Raw genomic sequence first — 26,128 nt, 5'->3', positions numbered from 1 at the left:
GGAGAAAGTTCCACTCTGGTTTAAAAGCATTAAAGATTTACCAGTTCAGCTGGAAGGTAGTGCATACATATTCTGACAGTAACAATTTAGTGTGAGACATAATAATTATAACTCAAGTCTTCTTAAAAAGGACATCAATACTTAAGGATGTCAAAGATAGTTAACATTTAGAATAACTGAAGTAGAGAATGTCCTACTGCTTCTAGAACAAGCTTTTTGTAAAACAAATCATAAATAAGCAAGCAAGAGTTCTTCTATTAATAATAAAAAAGGAAAGAGACAGGTGGAAACAGCTATAGATTACTATGCTCATGAACTTGTGGTCCTCTGAGGCTCTAAATTTGGCAGTTGTTTAAGCAAAAGGTGGTTGTTTCTCTGTAAGTAAGGGTGAAAATAAATTCAGTCTCCAGGAGACAATGTTATATTTTTTGACTGCAACACCTGAGAATATGTGGAAAGCATCATGGAAACACAGTAACATTTTCTAGGCATTCTAGTACCATGGTCAGCATTATCTTGACAATTCAGTCATTTTGAGTTTCCAAATTTGGACTAGTACAAGCAATTCCCTTAAAATGAAGAGAAGGGAGAAGTTCACAAATGAGCCCATTTTCTGAAACATTGCACTTGCTTGGATTCACACTCCATTCATTTTAAGGTTACTGTTTGAAAACTAAGAGGAAACAAAATTCTGAGGTGGATTCCATGGTTAATCCATAGCCAAACACACAACAGTCACGCTCTCTACATAGGTAAAAGGGGACAGGTATGTGTGATTTAAATTACCTTATCACTATTAAAAAAAACTGTTAGGAGAATGAGCCAGATCAATCAAGCAGTACTGCTTTTGTGTGACTGTACACAAACTGTGGTCTCCTTCACTACTACTGCCCTTATACCAGCTGTAATAGGATCTAACTTTACGATACATTGCTAGTATCACATTTTTTTGCCATTTTAAACCACCATTGTGGCATCTACTAGCAAGGCAGTCTTCCAGCTACTCAAACCGTTCAGAAGATTGTGACCTGGGCTTACCCTATTTATTCCTCTCCCTGACCCTCACTCACCAGATCTATAAATCACAGAGAATAGGCTATTTCTTTATTTCTGTTACTTTCCTGCATGAAGCCACTGCTATTTACTTCCCTGAAAATCTCTGTCCTTCTCAAGCCTCGCTTACAAAACTCTGAGCATGAATCACATATCACTTAAAACGTTCTGAAAGCAAACCAATCCTCCAATCAAGAGCTAGTTTTCTCTAAAGACCAAAGCAGTCCCTTTATTTCAGCAGCATGAAGAAGATAATTAACAGAGAACTTTCTCCCTTTGTTCTGTTTGATCTTTTCCTTCTGCCACCATGCTTGCTCTGTGTCACTTCTACTTCTCACAACAGCTGAATTCCAGCTTTGAGATTCACAGTATGTCCTACGGCACATCAAAACAGACCAGGCAATACTCTTACCCTGGAAATCATCACACCTATTTCAGGCTTTTAGGCATTAACGAGGGAGGAACTGAGAATTCCTCGAGCAATCAAGTGCATCTCCTCCGCCGAGCAAACTGAGCAGCCTAACTTCGGCGTTCCCCCGCTACCCGGAGGGCTCTCTCATTGCCCCGCTGTGGGCACTAGAGGGAGCCGAGCCCACACCTGAAATTACCATTTCAAACAGCAAGTATTCCTTCTGTCACCGTTGTCTACACTCACAAACTTAATCCTGAAATCAATGGTGTTCGAACCATTTCAAATAGCCCGTGGCAGGGGGATTGGAACTAGAAGATCTTTAAGGTCCCTTCCACCCATACTCTCTATGATGATAAAAGAACCAATTCATTTATAATAGTCATAAACTTAAAATTTTAATTTAAAAAAGCACAACCAAAAACTTAGAAAACCATAGTCTAAGTATATCCTAACATGTCCCCAAACACAAGGTTTCTCTGCCTCTCCTGTGATCACCTTCGGCAATACCGACATCAGGACATGTCTCCTTGGTGATCTAACTGGCACATCAGCTGAGAAGAAAAAACCGACAGTTTTGTGAACACTGAACCTCACTTCCCTCATTGCTACCCCTACAGTATGGATAACTTAAAAAGAACAAAAACATGACCATATTCCTTGGGGCTCCCCATCTAGCGGAAGTTCTAACATCTACCACAATTTGATATTACTACTATCTAACACTCTTCTGCGCTTATCATTTATAGCACTTTATATCTAACAGCAAGTACTCCTATCAATGAAGACTGTCACCTAGATAAACATCCACATAGTTCCATCAACATGCTTAAAGAAGAAATCTATGAAGCCAATGTTGTATATTATTGTGTAAAACACTTCTGCATTACATGAAGAAGCCACCACTTACTGCCAGGATGTCTTTTCAGCACTGCTGTAAAATAACCAGCTAAAGAGCTGAGAAAAAGGAAAAATCAAGAGTCCTAATACTCATTTCACTACTGCTTCTAGAAATAAAAAAGCCATGATCACTATCTGCTGTTAAGTGTCGCCCTTTCCAATAATTGATGTTAACTCCAGATTAACACATTTTTGAAGAGCACAGTGTGAATACATTCTTTGCATTGGCATTCTTCCAGCACAAGCAAAGCAAAACAGCGAAGTTGGTAACTAACTTCAGAACACCTGCTCTTTTGCAGTGTTAAATACTACTAAAAATGACCAGTATTTCCCCTTAACTTCTTGATCAAAAAAACTTTTAAAATATCTCACAGTATTGCAAAGATGTTCCCCTTACCTAGCGAAGCGTAAGATCCCGGGGGTAGACCAGCTGCTGATAAGCGCCCAGCTCCAGCTGTCTGTCCAGCAGCGTGGCGGGCCTTTGCACCTGCGGCAGCATTAACATCAATGTCACTGCGAGACCTCTGCAGAGTTCCTGGGCTTGGAACACCCTTGCTGCTGCCTGAAACTAGGAAATAAAAATTAAAAGTATTAGGAAATTAAGTCTATAATGAAAAAAATGAATTGTATTTAAAAGTTTAACATTTTCTACTACTGCAGCATACCAGCAGAAAGTACAGAAAATAATGTAAAGAAGCAGAAGTCACATTAATACTAAAAAAAGTATTACTGAGTTAAGAAGGAAACTTAGACCTGGTGTTGCCATGAAATTCAGATAAAGAAGTTTATTTTACAGTAGTATTTGCCTTCATTCAGCATGAAATTATAGCATTATTTAATACAAACTACATGTTCCCATGCCAGCACAAATTACATAATTTTGAACATTTATCCGATTTGTTACATCACTGAATGCTTCACGAACATAAGGAAATTCACGGCATCCCTCGTGATACTGAGGAAAAATAATATTCCCACATTTCAGCTAAGATAAAGCCAAAGGCAAGCTGAATGCATACCCTGAATTGCTTTAGGGTATAATCTTCTGTAACATATTTTTATATTCACCTCCTATTATTTACTGAATCTTAACTATTTGCTTCAGTTAATTTTAACTATTGGTTTATGTCTTCAAAACCTGACTCCCCCTTAACAGTTTCAGTATCCAGAAAATAAACACTCTCAATTACAGGCCATTTGTAAAACGCTCAAATTATTTACTCTGCAAGACTTACAAACACATTAAGTGAAAAAAGAGCAAAGACAATTCTGAACACTCAAGATAAAATTAAACTCTTTGTATCGCAAATCTGCGGGTTTTGTTTTTTTATGAAGAGCAACAGCTACACAGAACAGATGAAAGGTAGAGTCCTTCATTTCCAATTGCCGTAAGCCTAATAATCATGAACAGACCACAGAGTAATGATTTTCTTTGAGACTGTCTCATGACATAACTCCAAAGACAGATGATCAATTAATCATACCAATACTTTGCAAATTATGTCTTATACTTGCAACAACTAAAACAAGACAAAATGTGAAGCAAGTATGAGGCAGTCTTGGCTCCAGGTGCCATTTGTAGTGACACATATCATTATTTAAGGGTACATGCTCAAGACAGTAAAATTTTAAGCTGCATTTAAAACTTTTTATTCAAAGAACATGAAGAACAATCACCGTGCACTGCACTGCAACCACCTTACCTCTGCCTGCAAGGCTTGCTGGGCTGGCTGCAGACCATTTAGATGATAGAGGCCGACTGAAAAAAGAAGTCAATAAACCTGATAAGTAAGCCTCATGTATCAGATCCAACATGAACAATAAAAAAGAGAAGAAGTGTTCTGTTCTTTTCTCCCCTTCAACCTTAGATGAACACATTAAATATGGAATGATAAGGAAAACACAATCATCTTTTATATTTTATAAAATTGCATCTTCATCACAAAGCATTAATCCTTTGATTGCTGACAGGCACACATTGCTAACACAAAGTTCAGGTATTCCAGACATGGTCACGGAACATTTAAAGTGGTGAGTACAAGGTTTTAACTACAGGGCTCATCTTAAACCAGCCACCAGACAAAACCAGCAGGCCTCCATTTCTGAAAGAAATTATGTGAAGTGGTGTCTGCGGTAACAAGGAAAACAGGGGTACAACTCATAAGCCTCTTCCAGTCCTGCATCTTCCATGAACTGAGTTAAAATTAAGAAGAAAATTGCTGGAACTTCCCAGCAGCTTGAGTGTATTTCCTCTGCTTGAATGTTAAAGGCTCCCACAATTTATGTAAGGAGAAGAATCCCATGTCTTCTCCACTTCGTTTTCTTTCAATTTCCCTTTACTCTTGCTGCAAAAATGAGTAATTGGTGAAGTGAAATATTTTTCTCTACTCAAGTTTAACTGTGAGCCCTTCCTTCTGCCTGGTTCAGAAGGGTAAAATGCAGTCAGAGGGACCAGGGAAAAGCAAGAGACTAGTAGAAGAAAGCATGGAATTTTATTCATTTATTCCCATCTACCCATCTAAGTATTTAACTGACTGGGAAGGTTTGTATTTGCTGAAATAGTTAGCTCAAATTACAGCTTGAGTCTGGAGTCTCAGCTTTAGTAAAAATAATCTGCCTCTGATTTCAAACCAAAAATCAGAGAGAAAAGAGATGCCTCATACTGTGTGTGCATTTATCTAAGTTATTAGCTCAGGTGCTCAATGACAACATGGAGGCCAGCACTGTTAGACCTAACTCCTCACATGAGAACATGTATTTGCAGCTTATTATGAATGATACCTGCCTTTCTGACGTTACAAACTAGTGTTCTGGAGGTATTTTGCTGCAAGTCAGTCAAGGAGGCTGAGGCAGGACTCCTGGGTGCATCCTGACCTTACAGACTGCTCCAAACAGAAGGCCCAGACAACTGTCACAATCTATTTCAACTGACATTTCATTTAAGCGGTTTCATATAGGTAGGCACAAGTCACCATGTTTCCCTCATTCCATTATCCTCCTTAATACCATTTTTGATCAATGAATGATCTGTTAGAGCTCTAAGCTCAGAGCATTGAAAATCATGGAGGATCAGACTTTTAGGAAAATCATACCCATATTTCTTAGGTTAATCTCCACAGGGAGAATTCAGCATCTACATTAATAGCCAGAAATACAGTTTTGGGTAACACAGGGAAAATAACATGCATCTACAGGCAAAATAAGTGAAAAAACAATTAAAAATTAATTAGTTTGGAATATCATGATCTCTTTTTTACTCCTCCCTTTCTGTACTGTAGTACTTGCATATCTTGCAATATAGGAAGTAACACTTGAGGCTTTAAGAGTAACTTAAGATTTTAACGTCTCTGTAATTTAGTTTTTAACATTTCATTACTAGTAACTCATTAACAGCACTTTGATTTTCAGACAGGGAATATAGATTAATTTAAACACGAGTAATTAATCTTTGAATAAACATTTGTTTGTGGAAAATGAAATGTTAGCAATAGCCTACATTACAATTATTTTTAAAATGTTTTTTATAGTTATAAGTACCATAGGAAAGATAAGCTAAGCTTCTAGTATTTAAGACAGCAGTCAAAAGAACAAAAAAAAAGTTAACTTCCAGTATGCTGGAAGCAGTCTCTGCTTTCAAGTCAAAAGTGAGCAGACAAGTTCTCTGGCTTTGGAAATGAAGCATCTGAATTGAAATGTTAACAGGTTTGAACACTTTGAGGAAGCTGTCTAGAATGTAAAGGGGGAAAAAAAATCTTCTATTACTATTTTACATTTCTACTAAAAAGCCAGTACATTTCTTTTGCTACTGGTACCTAAGTGAACTTTAATTTATTCAACCCAGGATTGTCTATACATCTTAATACACCACAGACTGCAGCACAGACCCACCCTCTAGTAATTAGCACAGCTGCAAAATACTGCTAATAGATATTCAATACTGTGAAGACAGCAGAGAAAAAAAAGGCATCTCCAACCTGAATGAATCTCAGTGTCAGTGTGTCTCATACTTCCCAGTGAAAAGAGGTAAGAAAAGGAGTAACACCATTATTTCTTTCCTGGATTTAATTAATTGCACCAGAATGCTGGACACCAATATGTGAACCTTGAAGATATTTTGGCATAACAGAGGTTTTTAAGGAATAAATAATGAATAAGAACAGCCTGCTAAAATCCAGTTAATGACTGTCTTCATTTTTCACCTTGCCGGGGTAATACTGTCATATAGGAAAACAGAGTAAAAGACTTTATTTAGTAAGAAGTGACAAAATACAACTGCAGCCTTTATGTACACCACATTTGCTTTTGAGAAACAGTTTCTATTTTTTTATAGGCTCAGAAACAGTTAAGCAATCCTTACTTGAGGCTCTCCTGTGAGCTAGAAGATGACCTGTCTGACTGAGGGAGAGATGCTATACTGCCAGAATTCTTCAAGTAGGTCTGGAGGCTTCTTTGATAGGGTGGCTCAAGAGAATTGTACAGAGTCTCAGCTTCACTAGGAAAATGATTTCTAAGACCCAGGTAAGCCCTGCAAAATAAGAGAATAACCACATGTAATTGCTCAATATTTTCTTCAAAGTCAGGAAGTAAAGATTATAGAACGAATCAGCGAATGGAAGGCAATGAACTCAGGCTGAAAATATGCAACATATACAATACTTACCAAATCATAAAAGAAACCAGTTACATTGGCTGAATTAATCTTTTCAAAATAACTTAAGTCTATCCTCTGAAATTCTCACATTCACATACCGATTCTGTGTGGAATCAAGACAAATTCTCTTCTGGCCTAATCACCAGTCAAAGCACTGCAGTTTTTTATTGACTTAATTAAGAGAGGGGGATGATACTGCAGCAGTATCAATCTTTATGACTCCCATTTCAGTAGAATCGTCAATTGCTGCACAACAGTATTAACTGTTTCAACTTTCAGATTGTCTTTTGCAAAAGAAACCAGGCATTAATTCAGAACTCAGAACAGAAACATCAAATTTTAACCTGCGTCCTCTTCTTCAGCCATAGTTGAAGTCACCCACCTCCGATATGCCTTCTATCACTCATGTAAAACATTCAATTTTTCAGAGCAAAATGTAGTCAAAACTCACTTTCTTGCCTCCACTCTTGCTTCTGCATCAGCATCATGAATGCCTTTCTTGATCGTTTCAACCAAGACAGCTGCATGCCTAGAAGACAGACATTCTTCATGCTATTTTGCTACTCCAAATTCAAAGTAGTAAAGTTTTACACTTCAACTAACATTTCTCTGAGTAAAAAACAGCTGAGATATGCTTTCTAAGATATCAAGTAAACACTTAAGCATACTGATGACAATTGCACCTTCTGTTAAAGTTTTATGTAAGCTTCCTCCTTCAATCTAAAAGAATTATAATCTGCTTTTCAGACATACATATATCACATTTAAAAGTTATTTTTTTAATATCTTTTTTAAGACACCTACTTTCCTCAAATAGAAAAACCATTTCCCCTACTATATTAATAGTAAGAAAAATGAAAAAGTTAAGATTGGTAAATCCACTTTCCTGGAAATTCACCTCTGAATGCTTTTGGCCTATGAGTTTTAAATCTCAACAGATGCTCGCAAGAACAGCAAAACGCCCAGCAGAACAACCAAAAATTGTGATGATGAACAGATTTTAATTCAAGACATGTTTGAAGTTTTGGGGTTTGGCTGGGGAGGGGGGACATCGGGGATTTTTTTGTCTTTTTAAAATATACACATAGACACTCTGATATAAATCATGATGTCCCCATTGCTCCCTTTCTCAGGAGCACCTTCAGGGGTTGAAAGGTAACTGTGGAGCTGGATGACCGTGAAGCTCTTCAGAGTCTTCTCTGGAGGCCCCTTAATCCCTTTGCTCTTACTCCATTCTTCGAATACACATTCTGCAGAGCCGATGCATGTATTATTTTCCTGTCTGCTGGAGAAGCTACAGTATGATCTTAATACTAGAAACAGCCCTCCAGCCTAATCCCACTTGCCCTCTTTTATGGTGAGTATCATCCTTTCAGGACAAAAGACAGATGCTTACCTGTGCATCTCTGCCACACAGCACACATGACTTAAGTGAAACTCTGCAAGTATGGTGCGCATTGCTCATGATACAGAAGAAGAGGCAGAGGGTAAAGAAAGAAACCAACACAAAGTCAGGGCTGGAACACACAGCTCTCCTTCTCCCTGGCACCTAACAAGCCACATGCCCTGCTGTGCTAGAAAGGTTGTCCATGCTGGAAAGGCTGGCCAACACTGAACAAAATCCAACTGAATGCTTTAATGAAAAGATTTCTGTCTTAAAACTCATCAGCAGTTTATTCTTGGGGAAAAATATACTGGCCCATACCTTTCCAACGAATGTGTTTGCCACTCTTGCAACAGCAAGTCTAAGAACTCAAAGGAGCGTCTAAAAAGACAGAAGAGTTATAATTAATATTCATTTCTCTCATGTGTTTGCAGAATAAACAGTAACTTTATTCTTTCCCCAGAGGAAAACAAATACCTAAAATAAAAGTACATTTATCTGTCAAATAAGGACACTGGTTGCCATATTGCAAAATTAAAATATTCTGTATAGAACATAAGTAAACATGCATGCTAACTAACTCTGAACTTTAAAAAAATACATGTGGTTCAATTAACCATCTGTTGCTCAACTCATTATTACACATGCTATATTAGTTAGCCCCAAAACAACAGAAAAAATTCATTAGTTTAAAAATTGTACAAAGTATAAAATCTTAATATAAAAAAAATCAATACTTTAAAAATTCAGCTGTTGAGTCACAACATAATATTCCCATAGCCGTGCACTTCTGTCCCAAACCGATTCCCACCCTTTCACCTGTCACTACTGAGTATGTAGCATCAAAGAAAACAGGAGACTGTTAGCAGAAGGCTCTGCGTAAAGAAAGCAATCCTAAAGATTTGCTGGTATTGTACAACATCATGTAACTGCATTCATTATTAATTCTGAATTCTTGACAATTCAGTAGACAGCCATTAGCAAAAGGCGTATTTTATAATACATCTTCTGTAGCTAGATCCTGATAAACAAATCAAAGTGACACAAATTAGGAAGATGCAGATAAGTCTTCAAAAAGGTAGTGGACTCTGTTGCCTGGAACCACTTTTTCTGCTTATGTTGCATCTTAGACCTGATCTAGAGGGGCAGATTTAATTTTTACTCTACCCAAATCCTTTGGACACTTACAAGGCATGGCAAGAAACCCTGAAACACTTTGCACTATTATAACCAATCTAGTTTGTCTTTCCAAAGGAATGAAGTCAGTGTGAAAACAATGCAGTTTTGGCCACCTTCACTGACAGTCTCTGAATCATCAACTGCAGGACCAAAGCCACCTACTGTCTGATGTTCCTCAGCAAAGTTGTGGTAAGTGGAGACACTAAAGCCCTGTGAATTGTTTTCCAGTCAAACCAGAAGTTATGACAGGTCAGTTTAACCTGAGTTAATACCTGCTTTGGTGGCAAAACCAGCTCTGACTCCGAGCAAATAGTTTAGATACTCAAGCTATTTCTTGCATACACATAGATATGCCACTTAAAAGACTAGCGTGGGTCCAGAAACATCATCAAGTCCTTCCATGAGATTCTGTGCAGACAATGACACTCTTGTCAGAAACCAATTTTGTAGAAAGCCAACCCAAGTGTTAAAGTATCACGTTCTTGGAAGAAGCAACATGCTGAAGGTGCACCTCAGTTGTTTAATATGACAAAAGATTGATCCACCATGTCCTATCTGAGGTAGCAGTCACTGTCACAATCCCACAGTCCCCAGCATGGTAGGTTCATTATTTTGGGCACAGTATCAGACAGCCTAGCTCCACACATTGAAACTGCACTGCACAAAATGTGAAGTCCTCCTGGCATCAGGAGAGCAAGGTGCTGGCACACACTGCACACACAATGCTGTAGTGCTTTGACAAGAGCACTAACCTCAGGGACAGACCTGACAGGCCTAGTAACAGTCACTAACAGGCTCAGGCTGGTTCTTTGCTAGGACATCTGTATCTGTTTCATGCTCTCCCAATGCCTCGCAACACACCTGTGGTGTTTGTTCTCATCAGACCAAGCAAAAGATTCAGCTATAGTTGGTTCCCTCTCCCCCCCTTCTGGTCTTAAATCAGAGGGTACTTTTCTCAAACAAGTGTTAGGAACGTTTTAAATTAGAATAAATTCTACTGAAGGATACAGTGTACATCCCCCAATATGGCAGAGAGTACCATTCCTCAACGTCACCTAATGTAACTTCGCTGAAGTTAATTTTTGTTGTTTACTGGATAACACAGTTTTGTGTATTCAGAGTTAACTGCCATAAGTCTTCAAATCTGTTTATTTTCAACATGAGCACCATATTTACAAAACCAACAGCTTTAATAATTTTCTATTTATAATGTACTCACCTTCTAACTGCAACTGATTTTGAGGTACAGTTGCTTGTTATTAAAGGTATTAGTCGTGGCACATGAGTATGCTAAAAAAAAGAAAAAAAGACAAAGCAGTTAATGACAAAAGTATTCCTGAATTTGTACTGTACTAATTAAGTCAAACAGAATTAGCAACATAAACTGCAAACATTTACAACGCTTACTTAAATGGAGAATACTATTAAATAAGAGACTGCTACTACAATGCCAATTGTTTGTAGTTTTTTTTCCAGTGTCATCAACAATCACATGACGATATGCAGTATTTAGCTGTCAGAAGTCATATATGAAGGCTCAAATGTAACTGTCTTCTCAAAGGAGTTGTAAGCTAATGTTATTTTAGTTTTGCCACAGAAAAAAAAAAACAATAGACATAGCAGTCTTAATCAGAGTTACAGAGAAAAAACTGAATCAGTTTGAAACTATGGGTATTCTTTTAGGGATCAATACAATTAGTGCTACAAAGACAAAATTCCTTTTAATGCAAAATATGTCAATAAAATAATAAAAGCTTTGATGTAATATAAGCAAGCTTATGTATATAATCGATATGGAAACACCTAACGTTCTCATGGGAAAAGAAAACTTGAACTTTTACTCTTGAACATTTAAAATGGATAAGGTAAACTACATAAAATCCAAATGCAATACTTAATTCAGAATTAAATCAGCCTTACTTCTGCTTATCTTAACTAATTGTAGATACAAAGTATTAACAAATTAATTCTAATAACATGCTTCAAAAAATCCATTTTCAGTTCATTTCTTTATTCCTTTCTTGATTAAATACGTAAGATAACTTCTAAAACAGTCCCCAATAGTGTGAAACTGTAAGCTATAAAACACTGCTTTAAAAGTACAATACTGAATAATTCTTAGTATCTCATGTATCATACTTTCTCCTTAGGTTATTGTTGCAGGATATAAGCACACAGATCACCACAAAAGCAGAGAGATAATTTTCAGCTGTCAGAGTATTGCCAACTTCAGAATTAGGAGGGAATTAATCAACAAATCTGGAAGAGCCTAACAGTTGCATTTGTTCATACTGATACACTTTTAAACAGGTTTTAGGGGTTTTCCTTGTGTTTTGCACAGCTTTCAACTGAAAAGTGGCACATGACTGTCAGAAAGGGAACAATAAGCAATATCAGGGGAAAGAATAAAATGTTTTTACAGATGGAGAAATCTGTATGTTCCAAGTCTCTGGAGCTACTGATGTCATAATTTGTAGAAAATGTTTTGCAAAGGAATAAAAGCCTCGGGCTTGCTTTCATTCGGCTTTAAGACTGCACATTTCACTTATTATCCCTTTGAAGCTGTAATGATACATGTTTCCTCCCAGCCTGCATTGCAACTTGATTGCCCAACCTGAATCCCACCCATCCCCCTCTGGAAAAGCTTCTGCCATCATCATACCATGCCACCATGACACACACACACCTTTTTTTTAATTGTTTTCCTGATTTACTAAGAGTCAAGAAAGAGAAAACAGACTACAGTATAAGAACTATCTGGAGAAGAAAGATTAAATCCAGTAACGGAACAAAGATGACATGAAGCTCTTCAAGATCACTGGTACAATACAGCCTCCCACTTTTTACACAGACTCACCCTCACAGCAATTAGATACTGAAGCACCAAAAAGGATGTGAACTGGCTGTCAGTGGATTCTGGTTGGAGTTTTTGAGCAAAACGCTGACTCCAAAAGATCTAACGACTTGGGCTCTAAATATTCAACTGATTACACACTCCCTGACCAACTCTCATTTAGTCCAAAAAACCAAAGTCCAAAGGAATGTGGGGGTGCACTTCATTTATCTCTGATATTTATTTCTTTTTCCACCAAAACCTCAATTTTCTGTCAGAACACCTTGCATAAACCATTTATTGTTTGGGTATTTGAGCACTATGGGTAGGCTTGCTTCTATGCCTCCAATCTTAGTATGTTAAATTACAGCTAAGAACAGAAGTTTAAACAAAATCAGGGCAGCTACAGCCAATGCATAGGCTTGTCTCCAACTGAACTGTACTAATAAAGCAAATTTAATGTAATCAGTGAATTTTTATTTCATGTTGCTTTTCTGGTGCTTGATTTGGCTACTATAAACAAAAAGACAGGGTTTGTTTCTTACATGCCTGAGCTCGTCTAATACTACTGCAAATGGTATTCTTCAATTACAACTTTAATCATCCTGTGTGTGTTCCTCCACTCTCAACTCTGTGCCACTAGCCATGTCACAGTACACTGAAAGAGTCTGGAGAAAAAATGCCAATGAATTTTAGTCCAAATACTGATGGCAAAGGTAATGCAGATGTCTCTGAACATATTCTCAGAGGTATGGGTAGACAGAGTAAGTACAGATTCCAAAACATACATGAGAATGGCAATAAAAGGTGTGAGTGATTAAACCACTTAGGCTTCCACCAACTTACAAAATTAAAACCACGGATGAAATCACAGTGAATAGCAGTAAAGTGCCTAACATTAAGAATACTGCAGTTCTTAATGTAGAAAGTACAGGCAACCTCCCACTTTTTTATCTGAAAAACAAAAATAGTAGTACAAGTTCCAAAAATCTAGCTAAGTATCTGGCCTCAGACACCAGTCAGAAGCAGATGCTTAAAGGTACAGACAAAAAACAGCAAGTATACAGCATTCCTCTCTTCTAAATGCTTTAAGGACTCAGCTTTGAAAGTTCTTCAAACTGAGGATTAAAATCTGTATTAGGCTTTTCTTTCATGAACTTCTGCTTTGTGACTGATCCACTTAAGTCCAGCCTCTTCAACATTTGAACATTAACTCCATGGTTCCAATTTTTTTTAGTATGTTGGGGTTTTCTTGTAAAAATTCATAGTTTTGTTTGGTTGAGTTTTTTAAAAAAAATTCCTTACTAGCTTCTTAACTACTGTCTGTCCTGGTTTCAACTGGGATAATTTTCTTCTTAGCAGTTGGTGCAAGTGCTGTGTTTCAGGTTTGGGTGAGAACAATGTTGATAGCATACTGATGTTTTCAGTTGTTGCTAAGTAATGTTTACAGTAAGTCAAGGATCTCTCAGTTTCTCAGGCCCTGCCAGTGAAAAGGCTGGAGAGGCACAAGAAACTAGGAAACTGGGAGGGGACAGAGCCAGGACAACTGACCTGAACTTGCCAGAGGGATGGATATTCCATACCATGGGACATCATGCTCAGCACAGAAAGCAGAGAAGAAAGAAGGGGGGGGGGGGGGAGAGGAACATTCAGAATGATAAGTGTTTTATTTCCCACGTAAACATTACACATGATGAAGCCGGGCTTTCCTGGAGGTGGCTGAACACCTGTCTGCCAATGGGAAGTGGTGAATTAATTCCTTGTTTTGTTTTGCTTGTGTGCACAGCTTTTGCTCTACCTATTAAACTGTCATTATCTCAGCCCATGAGTCTTCTCATTTTTACTCCTCCAATTCTCTTTCCCATCCCACTGGGGTGAATGAGCAGCTGCATGGTGCTTAGTTGTTGGCTGGAGTTAAACCACAACACTAGCTTAAGCTCTGTCTTTTCTAAAAAGACAGTTACCCTTTGAAATACACTTGCCTTTTTACAGTTAACACATTACAAACAGATAATGAAAACAAGATTTGCTTTTCATACCTATTCCTCCATCTTTACTACGGTAATGCTGCCAATTGGTTTCAATGATGATTAATATTTGTCCATCTGTGAGAAAAATTACTTCTCTATTAAAGTCTGATTTAAAATCCTGTATTTCAGAATTATTATCTCTACTAAGAGCCACTACCTGAATATTCCTAGCAAGCAAAGTGAGAGAGAGACACCTACCCGAATAATGAATCTAATGGCTGCGCACCCCGAAGTCGCCATCACTTTGGCGCTGTTGGGAACCAGATTAAAAAGAGTAGGCACAATAGCTTCAGCGCCATGATCAAACTTGTTTCCCAGAACAGTTGAAAGATGGCTATTCAGGAAGAAGGAATAAAACTTGTTAACAAAAATTAATTTCTTAGTCTTACTATAACAAAGTTCACTGTACATTTTAAAGATTATCTTTCCAAACAACAGAATTTCTTAATTTCATGATTTCTAAGTCCTTGCCTCATTAGAACTGAAGAATTTGTAGAACATTTTTGTTACTTAGCAGACACCTGAAGAGGCTGAACACTAATAATGTTATTTTGTAATGAATAACAAATAACGTAATTTGAAAGGCTAGAATTCTCATGTCTACATAAAACGTAGTATTTCTGCTTTTCAACACTTAGAGAGTATATAAATCTAAATCTTATGGAAATTATTTGATTTTTTTTTTTCCTTTTGAATGCATGCAAAACTACTGAATTTATCATAATTAGCCAAGCATGAAATTTGACCCCCTTGCTCATGAGAAGTTATGGTTTCTATTTTAACAAATACACAAATACATGCAACACAGAGTAATTTAACTGTCCAGTGGTGACAAAAAAATCCTTCTTCCGTACAGAGAGACTATAGAAAAAGAATTTGTAGTCAGCAGCAAATGACACAAATATATCTAACATGTTAGGGATCAAGAAAAATTCTATGCTTTTAGGACTGACATTTACACTACTCCTGACTTCATGTTAGGAAAGGTTAGCTTTGTTTTCTCAAAGCTTCAGTTTCCCTGCAGGGACAGCTGTATGCTACGACAGGTCCTCACGGTCTGTTCAGTCAGGAGACCAGAATAGCAAGGGTGAACTCTGGGACATATCTGTTCACAATGGCAACTGAAAATCAGTGGTTACATTAATGGTTACATTTCCCAGAAGAAAAACAAAGCCATGGAAAACACAGAAGTAGGAAAGACTGCCCTATAAATAAAAATAATGAGGGTTGTGTGTGGGTGTGTCATGTGTCTTTGAATTTAATGAGCCCCACAATGATAAGGGTGAAGAACTTATTTCTGTTTCTAAAATTATCAGACATGAAAGACAGTACCTTAAAAAATGTGCAATGTTCAGACCACTATAGGGTAGCTTGCTTTGTTATTACAAGCAGTCACAGTAAAGTCCTGTGGCAGTCACCCAAGCATAAGCACTGCCAAAACTAGCCCCCAGTATTACAGTAGTACTTAAGGCAGTTTGTATTAGCTTGCACTAAGTACTCTGTAATGATGGTAACTTTTTCTTCACATACGATCTGTTACAGGATTATTGTCCACCTATATCACCCAAGAGAACAAATTTATTTAAATGTTTCTTTTTTTCTACAACTTCAGATGTGGACTTGACACTATCAGTCACAGTGTACAGCAGTCCAACAAGATAATCCTGCAACACCAATAAAGCATCTGTAAGTCAAACTCATACTGAATTCTAGCATAATGTACACAAATGCACATAAACTATACTTACGCTACAGTAATGCATGCTTCTCTAACCACCTGGGATCTGAGATCCTTGGCTGACAGCTTGAAAGCACCATCCAACAACCGTAAATGCTGGAAAAATCCATCATACTGTGCAGCTCCAGCAACAAGCAATGACCGAACTTTCTTCAGCTAAAAAATTTAAAGCATTTAGTTTAGGGCACCACCAATATCCATTTCAGAAAAAAAAGTATATTCATTGCAAAAATGTACACAGGCATGACTTTACAGCAAAGCCTAACTTTGAAATAAATGGCAGTAATTTATAAAACTGCAAAAAGAATTTATTATTTAAATTCTAGAGCTAAAAAGTCTCAGATCCCAGTCTACAAATATACAAATGTGTAATTATGTTCAATCATATACCTGTTTCCAAACACCAAGATGCCATAAAACTGATAAAAAATTTAAATGCCACATACACACATTTTAATCCTGCAACTGAAAGTTATCATAGCCACACATAAAGGTACCAATGCTAGCAGCTGAACGGCAGAATATATCACTTTGCATAAATGCCAACTGAAAACGTGAAGTGATGGCTTTCAGAAAAGCTTCCACTTAAATGTCAGCAAAAATGCATTTTGGCCTTTTTAAAATACTTGCTCAAACTTTTACAATACAGAAATTCAAGTTTTAAAAATGAAAATGAGAATTTCTTCAGTTACCTAGAATTTAATTACTTCAAGAAAAAACATATAAAAATATCTGGCTGCCTGTGCTTTATGAAATACACCCACCCAAACCTGAAACCAGATAAAAAGTTTACCGCATTAGTTCGTTGATCCCAATCATGTTTGTCATCTGAGAGAATTTCCCTGATTTTGTTCAACGTTTCTTCAAGTTCTCGACTAGAATAGATCTGAAATATTAAAAGGAAAAACAAAATCAGAAAATTTATATTGTTAATATCCCAGATAACTTGATGAAGGAAAATAGTTTTAGGAGACCAAAAAAAATATAATAATTATCAAAATCTTGTCCTCAAAGTTCCACAAAACTGTGTAAGAACTATAAATGGGCATTTTAAGGCAAATCTTAGAGGATATCGAAGTAGTGAATATTAATTAAACGAAAAGCTGAAGAATCAACATTTTTCCTGAAGATTTCACCTTTCACCTTTGTAATGAGCTAATCATATCCAGAATTTCATTAACTCAATTTTTAAAAAATACAATGCAAGACAAGCTGAGATTTGAGATAATCTGCTGCAGTATTATTGCAATTCAATTTCATTTTCATACTCACTTTATAACAAAACTAAACCAACAGATTCCCAACAACTCTTTTGGGACAGGGACTCTTTTGCATTGCAAGAGTGCATGGCTTTATGAGGGCCTAACTAGGCTGCTAGTCAACATTAAAATAAAAATCTGTCTGAAAAAAAATAAATTAAAAGCTTCAGTAGCTTCTACATGTATTAATACTCCAAGCATATAACTTATTAACTCAAGCTGTCAGTAATGTAAGGAGCAGCCTCCAGTCAGAGTTCTTTTCCCACTACACTAACTCCAGCAAAACTGAAGCCTGACCCATCTAATACACATCAGTCACTATTTGGTAATACATGAATTAATGCATTTTTTGATAACTGTACACACAAACCAGTGGATTTCAAAAGAAGAAAATAAAAAAAAAAACTAATCATGAAAATATATTTATGTCACAAACTGACTTCCCTTCTGTTCTCCTGCACATGAGCCACAGGATGCTCTTTTCTGCTTCCGCTGCATATGCAAAATCTCAAGTGTTGTTTTTTTTTCCCTTAGACTGAGAACAACTTCAAGAGAATATGAAGCAAATTACTTAACCAGAAACTCAGTCTGAGCAGAGTCAGATATGATACCAGTTTGACAATACAAATACTTATTTTCAGCTAAATATTTCCAGGGTTTTGGATCAAAATTTCTTTACATAAGCACATTGGGAAAAACTCAGTTGCCCATACACAGGTATCTGGTGCCATCTAAGACACATCCAAAACATTCACATGGGGCTGGCAGGTACGACTCAGGACTTCAAGGACACTCACACCCTTCTGGAGTGAAAGCTGGAGGCCAGCATAACAACTTATGTAGCACCTAAACAGTAGTGCCTGACTTATTTAAGTCCAAGACACAGTTTTTCTATGTGCAAGAGCACAGAACATGAAGAAACAAGGACCAGTAGTTAGGACACGCTGCTTTGCATGAATTACTGAAGAACTCTGACACTGGTCACTTGAACACACTGTTCTCCACGTATACATGCATCTTTTATTTTATTGTAAAAAGATTTAGGAATGTCTTTCTTCTGCTCTACAGTTAGGCTGAATGTCTATTTTCTATAAAATATCTTATTTTCCTGTGCAACTTGAAATTACTATAAGGGTTACCCCAAATCCAACTAGTTTTCCAATTTCCTAAGCTTATTAAATGAATTCAACTTACAGGAGATATGGAACCTTGACTACTGACATTCCAATGCTTTAACAGAACATGGTTATGGAGGCCTCTACATTTCATGCTGGAATACTGAGGAGGTGGAAGACATCCATGTTCTAAAACACCTGCATATCTGGTTTGTAGGATAAACAGGGTAGGAACCACTTCAGAAACAGAGGAATTAGTATACCCAAGCCAGCTTCGCTATCATGCAGAAAACGATTTCTGAATCTTTTTTTTTTTAATTTGAAATTTTTATTATCACACAGCTGTGTAAGCTTTTCCAGGGTACACTGTGGAAGCAGCTTTGCACTTCTATACAAGGGACACTACTGCATCCATAAAAACCAAAACACTGTTCCTCACAATTAATGTTTTCTTCTTCATTAGAAGTCAATAAACATCTGATGTGTAACTTACTTAAAAAGAGTAAATGACATGAAAACAGTGGGTCCAAGTGTAATGTTTTCTACTCCACTGCCCACAAAAATCGAACATGAGGTTTGTATCACTGTTTAATACACTTGTGTATACTGATAGTGTTTAATACTTGTTACACAACACTAATTTACTCCAACACTAATTCTACAGATACTATACTATTAAGAATAAACATTATGTGTGCCTCAGTAAGCATTTTTATTAAATTAAATTTCCATTACCAAAGAAAATCCTTATTCTTCTTTCAGAAGTGGAAGGAAGTAGTAACCGGTTAACTGAAGATGTAATTTCATACTACAGTAACACTAATGCCATCAGAGTTCACGACTCTATTCAACCTCCTCAGACTCCTCCTTCACCATCACTCACCTCACCCTGTCCTCCTTCCCAATTCAGGGATTTAAAGTACAAAAAACTAACCCTGGAAGAGGAAAGGTAAAAATCTCTCTGCCAACTCAACAGCCTATGCCAACTTATCACAAAGAAGTTAAGTGCAACAATAAGGGAAGCAGGATCATGCCTTTTGGTGGCAGCTGAGATCTGATCAACGCACAGTCGAAACCTATGTGAGGTTCTGGTCAAGGCACAAATAGTTTTTGTAAGCTTTCTCATTGAGCAGATCCTGAAAAATATGACATTTTTTCTGTTGTCCGCCTGTGTATCAGAGACTATGTACTGTTGTTACTGCCATGAGATTTACACATGCTAGGTGACAGACAAACACAGAAGAGAAATGTACAATGGGTTTATTCCCACCCTACTTGCAAGCCTAGGCAAATAATTTATTTTTTTCTTTAATTATCTGGCACAACAGAATTGGATCTATGCAATTTCTGCTATTCACATTAGCACTGTAATAAGGAATTTACTAAGTGACATAATTTTACCTTGTGAAATTAAAACTAATTCCACTGAAAAAATCCTAATTGTGAAGGCTGTCCATACCCACGTTAGTTTCAGAGGAATAAAAAGTAATATTTTTAAAATTTCTTTTCTCCCTAGCCTTGATTAATCATGCTTTTACAAGGCCAAGATGAAATTCTGTGTTGTCAATGACATAATACATTTTTTTGTTTCTAAGTTCCCACATCAGTCTTTTATAAAAACACCTACATCTGTTTTGAAACAAATTTTAGCCATTAATGGGAGTTACTACTAAAAAGCTGAACACAGCATTTTCTTCAATTTAATCAAAAGCAAATAAACAGTTGTAAAAACATTATAGTTGTAAACTTAAATATGAAGGCACAATCCTCTCACCACAGAACTTCTCTTTTTGGCACACAGATTCATGAAATAGTATCTCAGTATCACCTATCTTCTTCATAGACTGTTGTTATCCATTAGAGGGCAACACGCACACACACATCATTAAAATAAGTGCAACATCAAACACAGAAAACTTAAAAGCTCAAACACAAATAGAAGTAACAACTATATAGATGAAGAGCACTTCCAAAATGGAGATTACAAACTAGATATGAGTAAACAATACGAGATTCCTAAAAAATTCATGATGAGCAGTCATTGGAACTGGTTACTCAAAAGGCAAATCTACTATTGGAGGCTTTTAAAATGAGTTACACACACACACACACATCAGTAACCTCTATTTACTTGATTAATCCAGATGCACTTGAACTTGCTTCAGAATTGGATCTGTTTTTCCATAATAGAGCTCCCTTCCTTACTTTCAATGAAGCCACTACTGGAATCCACAAATGTAATGCAAACAGAAAGACACAGGAATAGGCCAAATAATGTATGAAGAACTCCCTCTCTCCATTCTAACAAGTTTCCTTTGCTTTTAGAGTAACTTTGCAAATTACAGGTCATACACACTCTTCCTTCACAGGGTCTAGTACAGAAACTTCTCTCTTAGCAATTAACACGGTCTCAGAATGTGGGAGCTGCCTTTTTTTTGAAGGATCAAAGATTGTCCACAACCAGAAGCATGAAGTTGGACAGCAGGAAGTCATTAGATCTAAGGATACTTTAAAAAATGCAATATTTTTTTTTTTCCCCCCTGGTCAGCAGGTCTTTCTTACATTCTCACCCATGCAATGAACAGGTTACTCTGGGCTCAGTTACACGTCTCCCCTGCATCCTCACCTCAACTTGGATAAGATTAGTGAAGACAAGTGTATGTTTCTCCTCCACCTCTTGCAGTTTAAGAATGAGCTACCTTCCTTGGTCATCCAGCAGTCAGACAAAAGATCACATGTGCTGTTCAAAGACATACAGGTACCCCACTGCTGTTCTTGCAATGTTACTAACCAACGTGAGGGATTAGAGAACTCTGCTTGGGAGTGCAAATACTAAGGCACTCAACTTGTTACAGGCAGCGTATTTTCTGTGCTGTGGAATATGGCTCTGTTCAACATAAGGGGGATAAAGAGTATTAAGAGCTCCATGTTTTTGCCCTCCAAAGAATTTTAACAGAGTTTGGAAAGGCAAAGAAACACAAAGCTCTTACAGGATAAGACAGATATTTCCTTGATGTGACAGGGATCAGGGAGCTAGAGTGTTCCTTCATAAAAGCAGACAGTATTCCTGCCTACAGAAGGAGATCTAACAAATAACTGCATTATCATCTTGGGAAATAAAAACAGAACAAAAGTATGTATCAAGCAAAGGGAGTCATACAAAATCCTGGTGTTTGGGAACTATGGTTTACTGAGTTTTTGGTTGTCTTTCATACCTCAGCTGCTCAAGGAAAACTTATTCAAACTAGGTCCAGGGAGAAACAACCATGTTAAATGACTCAGCTGTGTTAGGGTACCAAATGTGTGCAATTCCCACACTTAAAGAATAGAAATCAAAATCCGATCTTTCAACTAAGAATTCAGAATCCAACAGGTTCATTAGTATTCAAAGAGGGCACTAGATTTTGTTTTTTGAAGTACTGCTACAGATAAGGACAAGTATGCTAGACACGTATCATTACAATTCAGACACATTTGAAAATACAATTCTTGCTTTTTAAATTATTTGCCTGTAGTATTATTATTACTTGATTATCCCCTGAAATTGCAGTCCCAAATTTTCGAACGTTATGGAAATATTATTATTATTAAAACATACAATTACATTCAGTAGCTTCCTGGAATAGATTAAAAAAAGCAGTAATGGATTTTAGCTGAAACACAGTGTGATAATAATTAGTAGCACAGTGAAGAAAAGGTGGGGGTTTTGGTAACTAGCTGGAAAACGTAAAGAGCTTTCCATGAAGACTGTAAATTCAGAAGGAAGGAAGAGTAATAACACTTGCTTAGAAGACTGTAAAATTACTTAAATTTTAAAAATAGGCCAACACATAGTATTGCAAATAGCGTATTTCTGAAAACACAGGTGTAACACAGCATCTTACCTGTACAGTAGGAACATCTGTAAATGCCTTAATAAAATCATCTTCATCCACAGCTCCAGCTCCTCCTTCTTTAGAGGAACCTAAATCAATGCAAAATACTATCAGATTTTAAACAGTTAAACAGCATCAGATGTACGTCAAGGTTTTCAAAGTGACATAAGCATCTTTCACAACACCTATTTCCAAACATATAACTTGAGAAAATCCTGAATGTTCTGAAACATTCTGAAAAAACTGAAAGACCCTGAACTCTCATTTCACCATGAAAAGTTAAAACTTTTTTCCCAAAATGAACAATTCTGAGTGGTTTCCAATTTGACAGAGTAAATGGTTTCATTTTATAATTCTACTTTTTGTGCTTAACTGGAAACATGTTTAGTATAACAATACTCTAGTAGCTGTTTGCATAGAATTTTGAGACCTGCATCCTATAACACCTATGTTCCCAAATAAAGCATGGAGTTTCAAATTATTTACCAAACCAAGAGTTATTTGTTATTACATGAAATTTCTCAGGATGAATTTTCACCTTATGTGCCACAATTAATCAGTCCTGGAAGTTTTGGGGTCTTTTTTTCCTAAGAAAATAAATGTTAAAATCTTGCACAGTAGCCCTACATGATTTATTTACTTTGTGGCTCCCAGTATTCTCATGAGGAGCCAAGACCGTAAGATGTATTTCTCAGTCTCAAAGCGCCAAGAACCTCAACAGGGAAAGCAAGGACATGGTAAAAAATTTATTTTGGAACAAAATCTGAACTCCACTCATTGGCAACCTCCTTTTCAAGAGCACTCATCCCTATAGGTGTTCCACAGCGGGGCTTCCTGGACTGTATCACCTGAAAGAAGCTCCCAAGAACTTCTCAGACACATTACTAATAAACTATCATACAAAAACATTCTCTCTCCAAAAGCTTCCATGACAGCCATGCAAGTAGTAGGGCAATTACTTCTGTGCAAGGTAAATGACTGAATTATTCTCACTTAACAGGCGAAGATGCCCCAAATCCCAAGCAAAAGGATCGGGGGAAAATGCTAACAGCTAACCTGCTGGTTTCACTGGCATATGGTTGCCAAATTTCATTAAAATCTTGGGTAGAAACTAAGGCAACTCTAAAAAAATAAAGTAATACGAAAATAGTGTCTGGATTTCACTTTCTTGCAAATATTATGGTTATCAAGCAAGCCCCTTTTTTTTTAAAGGGATGAACTCTATCGCTATCAAATCAAAGAACAGGTCATCAGATCCAGATGGTGCTATGAGCCTAGAACTCCAAGTACACGGTGAAGGTTGGCCGAATCTCTAGGCATCTTCAATAATCAAATCAGGTAATATGATAAGACAGGTTAACTACACAGAGATAATCAGTTCAGTAGAACACTTCCTTCTTGAAAGGAAAAAAAATCTACAGCAAATGAGCACTCAGGAACAAGGGTCTTGCCTCAACTCTTGCAGAGTGAGGCCAACAGGATAGATGGTAGAATGTCCTCCCTAACTTCTACAGCACAGCTGAAATGGAGGCATCAGGCAGAAGACACAGATTTTTACTAACCACAGAAAAAAAATAAAAACTGTAAGGAAAAAACAATTAAGGCTGAGTGGTCTACAAAAAGCTAAGACTTCTTGACAAATCAAACTCTTTAGTGGCTCCACTCTTAAACATTTCGTGGTTTTACAGTCTCAAATCTATTTATAGTGCAGGGAATTATTTCTGCTGTGTTTGCATACTTGTGCATTTATTAGATCTCAACACCTCCATGCAGAACAACAGCTCTCACACACCTTTGTGGCTGCTTAGCATAAAAACACTGAAGTGATATCTGGACATATTTGGTGCCTGCAGTACAATATAGGAACATCTAACCGATTTTGTCAGCCTTAGCTCAAGGATACTGTAGAGAGATGCTGTATGTAACACACTTCTACAAGTGTATCTCCAACACCATCTGTCATAATTGCCAATGGCAGCCAGAAAGGAAAGAAAAAAATCACTGCCTACTACTACTCCATCCAGACAGTAAAGGAAACGAGTCCTTCCAAAAAGTTAATGAATGCCTGACCAGCTATGAAAAGCAAGAGGGAAATATCCTGTTTTACACACAGAACACACTCTCCTGGTACACAAACTTGTACAGGTCCTAAAAGGAAGAACGCCCTGGTCAGAGCAGAATTTTGGGGAGAGAAACCTTGCAAAGATAAAATTTGGCACAGGGGTACCATTCTAAACTAGGTGGCACAAACAGCTGTCTGGATGTTCAATTCATAACCTCATTTGTCCCTCCTAAAATACTCCGACATTTAAGAAAAACTTGTAGTATGAAAATAATCACTGTCAATACACAGTACATGCTCAGGAAAAGTGAATGGAAACAAAATCTGAAGTAGCCAAGAGGTTAGCAGAAGACCTAATTTTTAAAGGTTAGAACATAGTTTTTGTATTGTCAAAGAACTATTTTTAGATGTTTAAAATTATATAAACAACAGTTCATAGAAGTTTTTTGTTCTTATCACAGTAGTTAATAGTTTTAGTCAAACCTAACCCTTTGTGTCAAGTCACAACACAGTAAATTCCTACAAAGTTGATACTACACATTTCTTTGCAACCTGATAAAATATTAAGACTACAGTGATCCTGTGACACTAAAGGCAACACACACACACACACCAATTATACAAGTCCTGTATTATTGTTCAGTTACATAAGCACCCAAACACCACTATTAAGGCAGTGAAAAAAGCACTTTGCATTACCATATATCACACTGTTCTGCCAAGGGAATAAACTTACAGAAATCCAGTATTAAAAACTGACGCACACAGGCCAAGAACATAAAGAGATAGAAAAATGTTTGGATTTCAAGTATTCACAGTACACTCATGTACACTATGAAATAGAGATTAAAGGGGGTTGAAGTTGCTTTTGCTGAATAATTAGGTATTGTCATCTTTAGCCTGCCTTAAAGTATCGTTTTAAAAACTGGAAAACAGCATGGACTACATAACAGATTTTCCAGCACCTTAACATCATTCAGTAATGAATCCTGAAGAACAGAAGAAAATCCTTTATCTAAGGAATAACAATTTATTACTTTAAAGAGAGAAGGAAGATGGACAGACTACTATTTAAATAGATTTTAAAATCTATTTGACCTGGTCCAAGCACACAGCATTTCCCACCTTCCCCAATCTCAACAACAACCACCACTTTCCCCTGTAATTAATATTCCCAAAAATTAAGAAGTTATCTCTATAAATAGCACATTCACTTCTATTTCACTAATGTTTCTCCTCCTGAACTGCATGATGACATATGCACACCAAAATGAAGTGTGAAGTAACTATCTTCTCTTTTATGTTGTATAAAAGTCAAAAGTCTATACCGGCTGAGGAGGAAAATATTGTTCAACCTTTCCCTTCCCTATCCCTTTGTAGGTGTGCTTACCAATTCTGTTTAACAAGTCACTGTTTCTTTAGAGACTAATGAAAAAAATGACAGAACTCAATCTGCTGTTTCTCAATTCAGGAGAAAGTCTTTTACTACGCTAACAAGGTACGTAACAGTAACAGTCACACACACGGCATCAAATAACTTCTCCAAAGAACTCCTGCTTTTGTAAGGCTTGACTGTCCTCCACAAAAGCAGTAACAGCTCTACAATATTCTCATTTCAGACAGTACTGCCTACAGACTCA

General features: G+C 36.9%; 1 protein-coding gene across 14 annotated transcripts in view; it reads right to left on the bottom strand.

Annotated features, from left to right (window-relative positions):
• CLASP2 (cytoplasmic linker associated protein 2) overlaps positions 1-26,128 on the bottom strand; it is a 144,966-nt gene that overhangs the window by 49,312 nt on the left and 69,526 nt on the right. For all 14 annotated transcript variants that reach the window (XM_080385871.1, XM_080385865.1, XM_080385876.1 and 11 more), the window contains 10 exons: positions 22,436-22,515; positions 16,971-17,063; positions 16,188-16,333; positions 14,638-14,773; positions 10,796-10,866; positions 8,719-8,778; positions 7,465-7,542; positions 6,720-6,887; positions 4,066-4,121; positions 2,760-2,930 (listed from right to left, as the gene is read on the bottom strand). In XM_080385871.1, the coding sequence (XP_080241997.1) occupies positions 2,760-2,930; positions 4,066-4,121; positions 6,720-6,887; positions 7,465-7,542; positions 8,719-8,778; positions 10,796-10,866; positions 14,638-14,773; positions 16,188-16,333; positions 16,971-17,063; positions 22,436-22,515 (1,059 nt within the window). The remainder of the gene's footprint in view (positions 1-2,759; positions 2,931-4,065; positions 4,122-6,719; positions 6,888-7,464; positions 7,543-8,718; positions 8,779-10,795; positions 10,867-14,637; positions 14,774-16,187; positions 16,334-16,970; positions 17,064-22,435; positions 22,516-26,128) is intronic.

The sequence above is a fragment of the Falco punctatus genome, assembly GCF_963210335.1.
Source record: "Falco punctatus genome assembly, chromosome: 4".
NCBI lineage: Eukaryota > Metazoa > Chordata > Aves > Falconiformes > Falconidae > Falco > Falco punctatus.
This window is presented reverse-complemented; position numbering and strand designations above follow the sequence as displayed.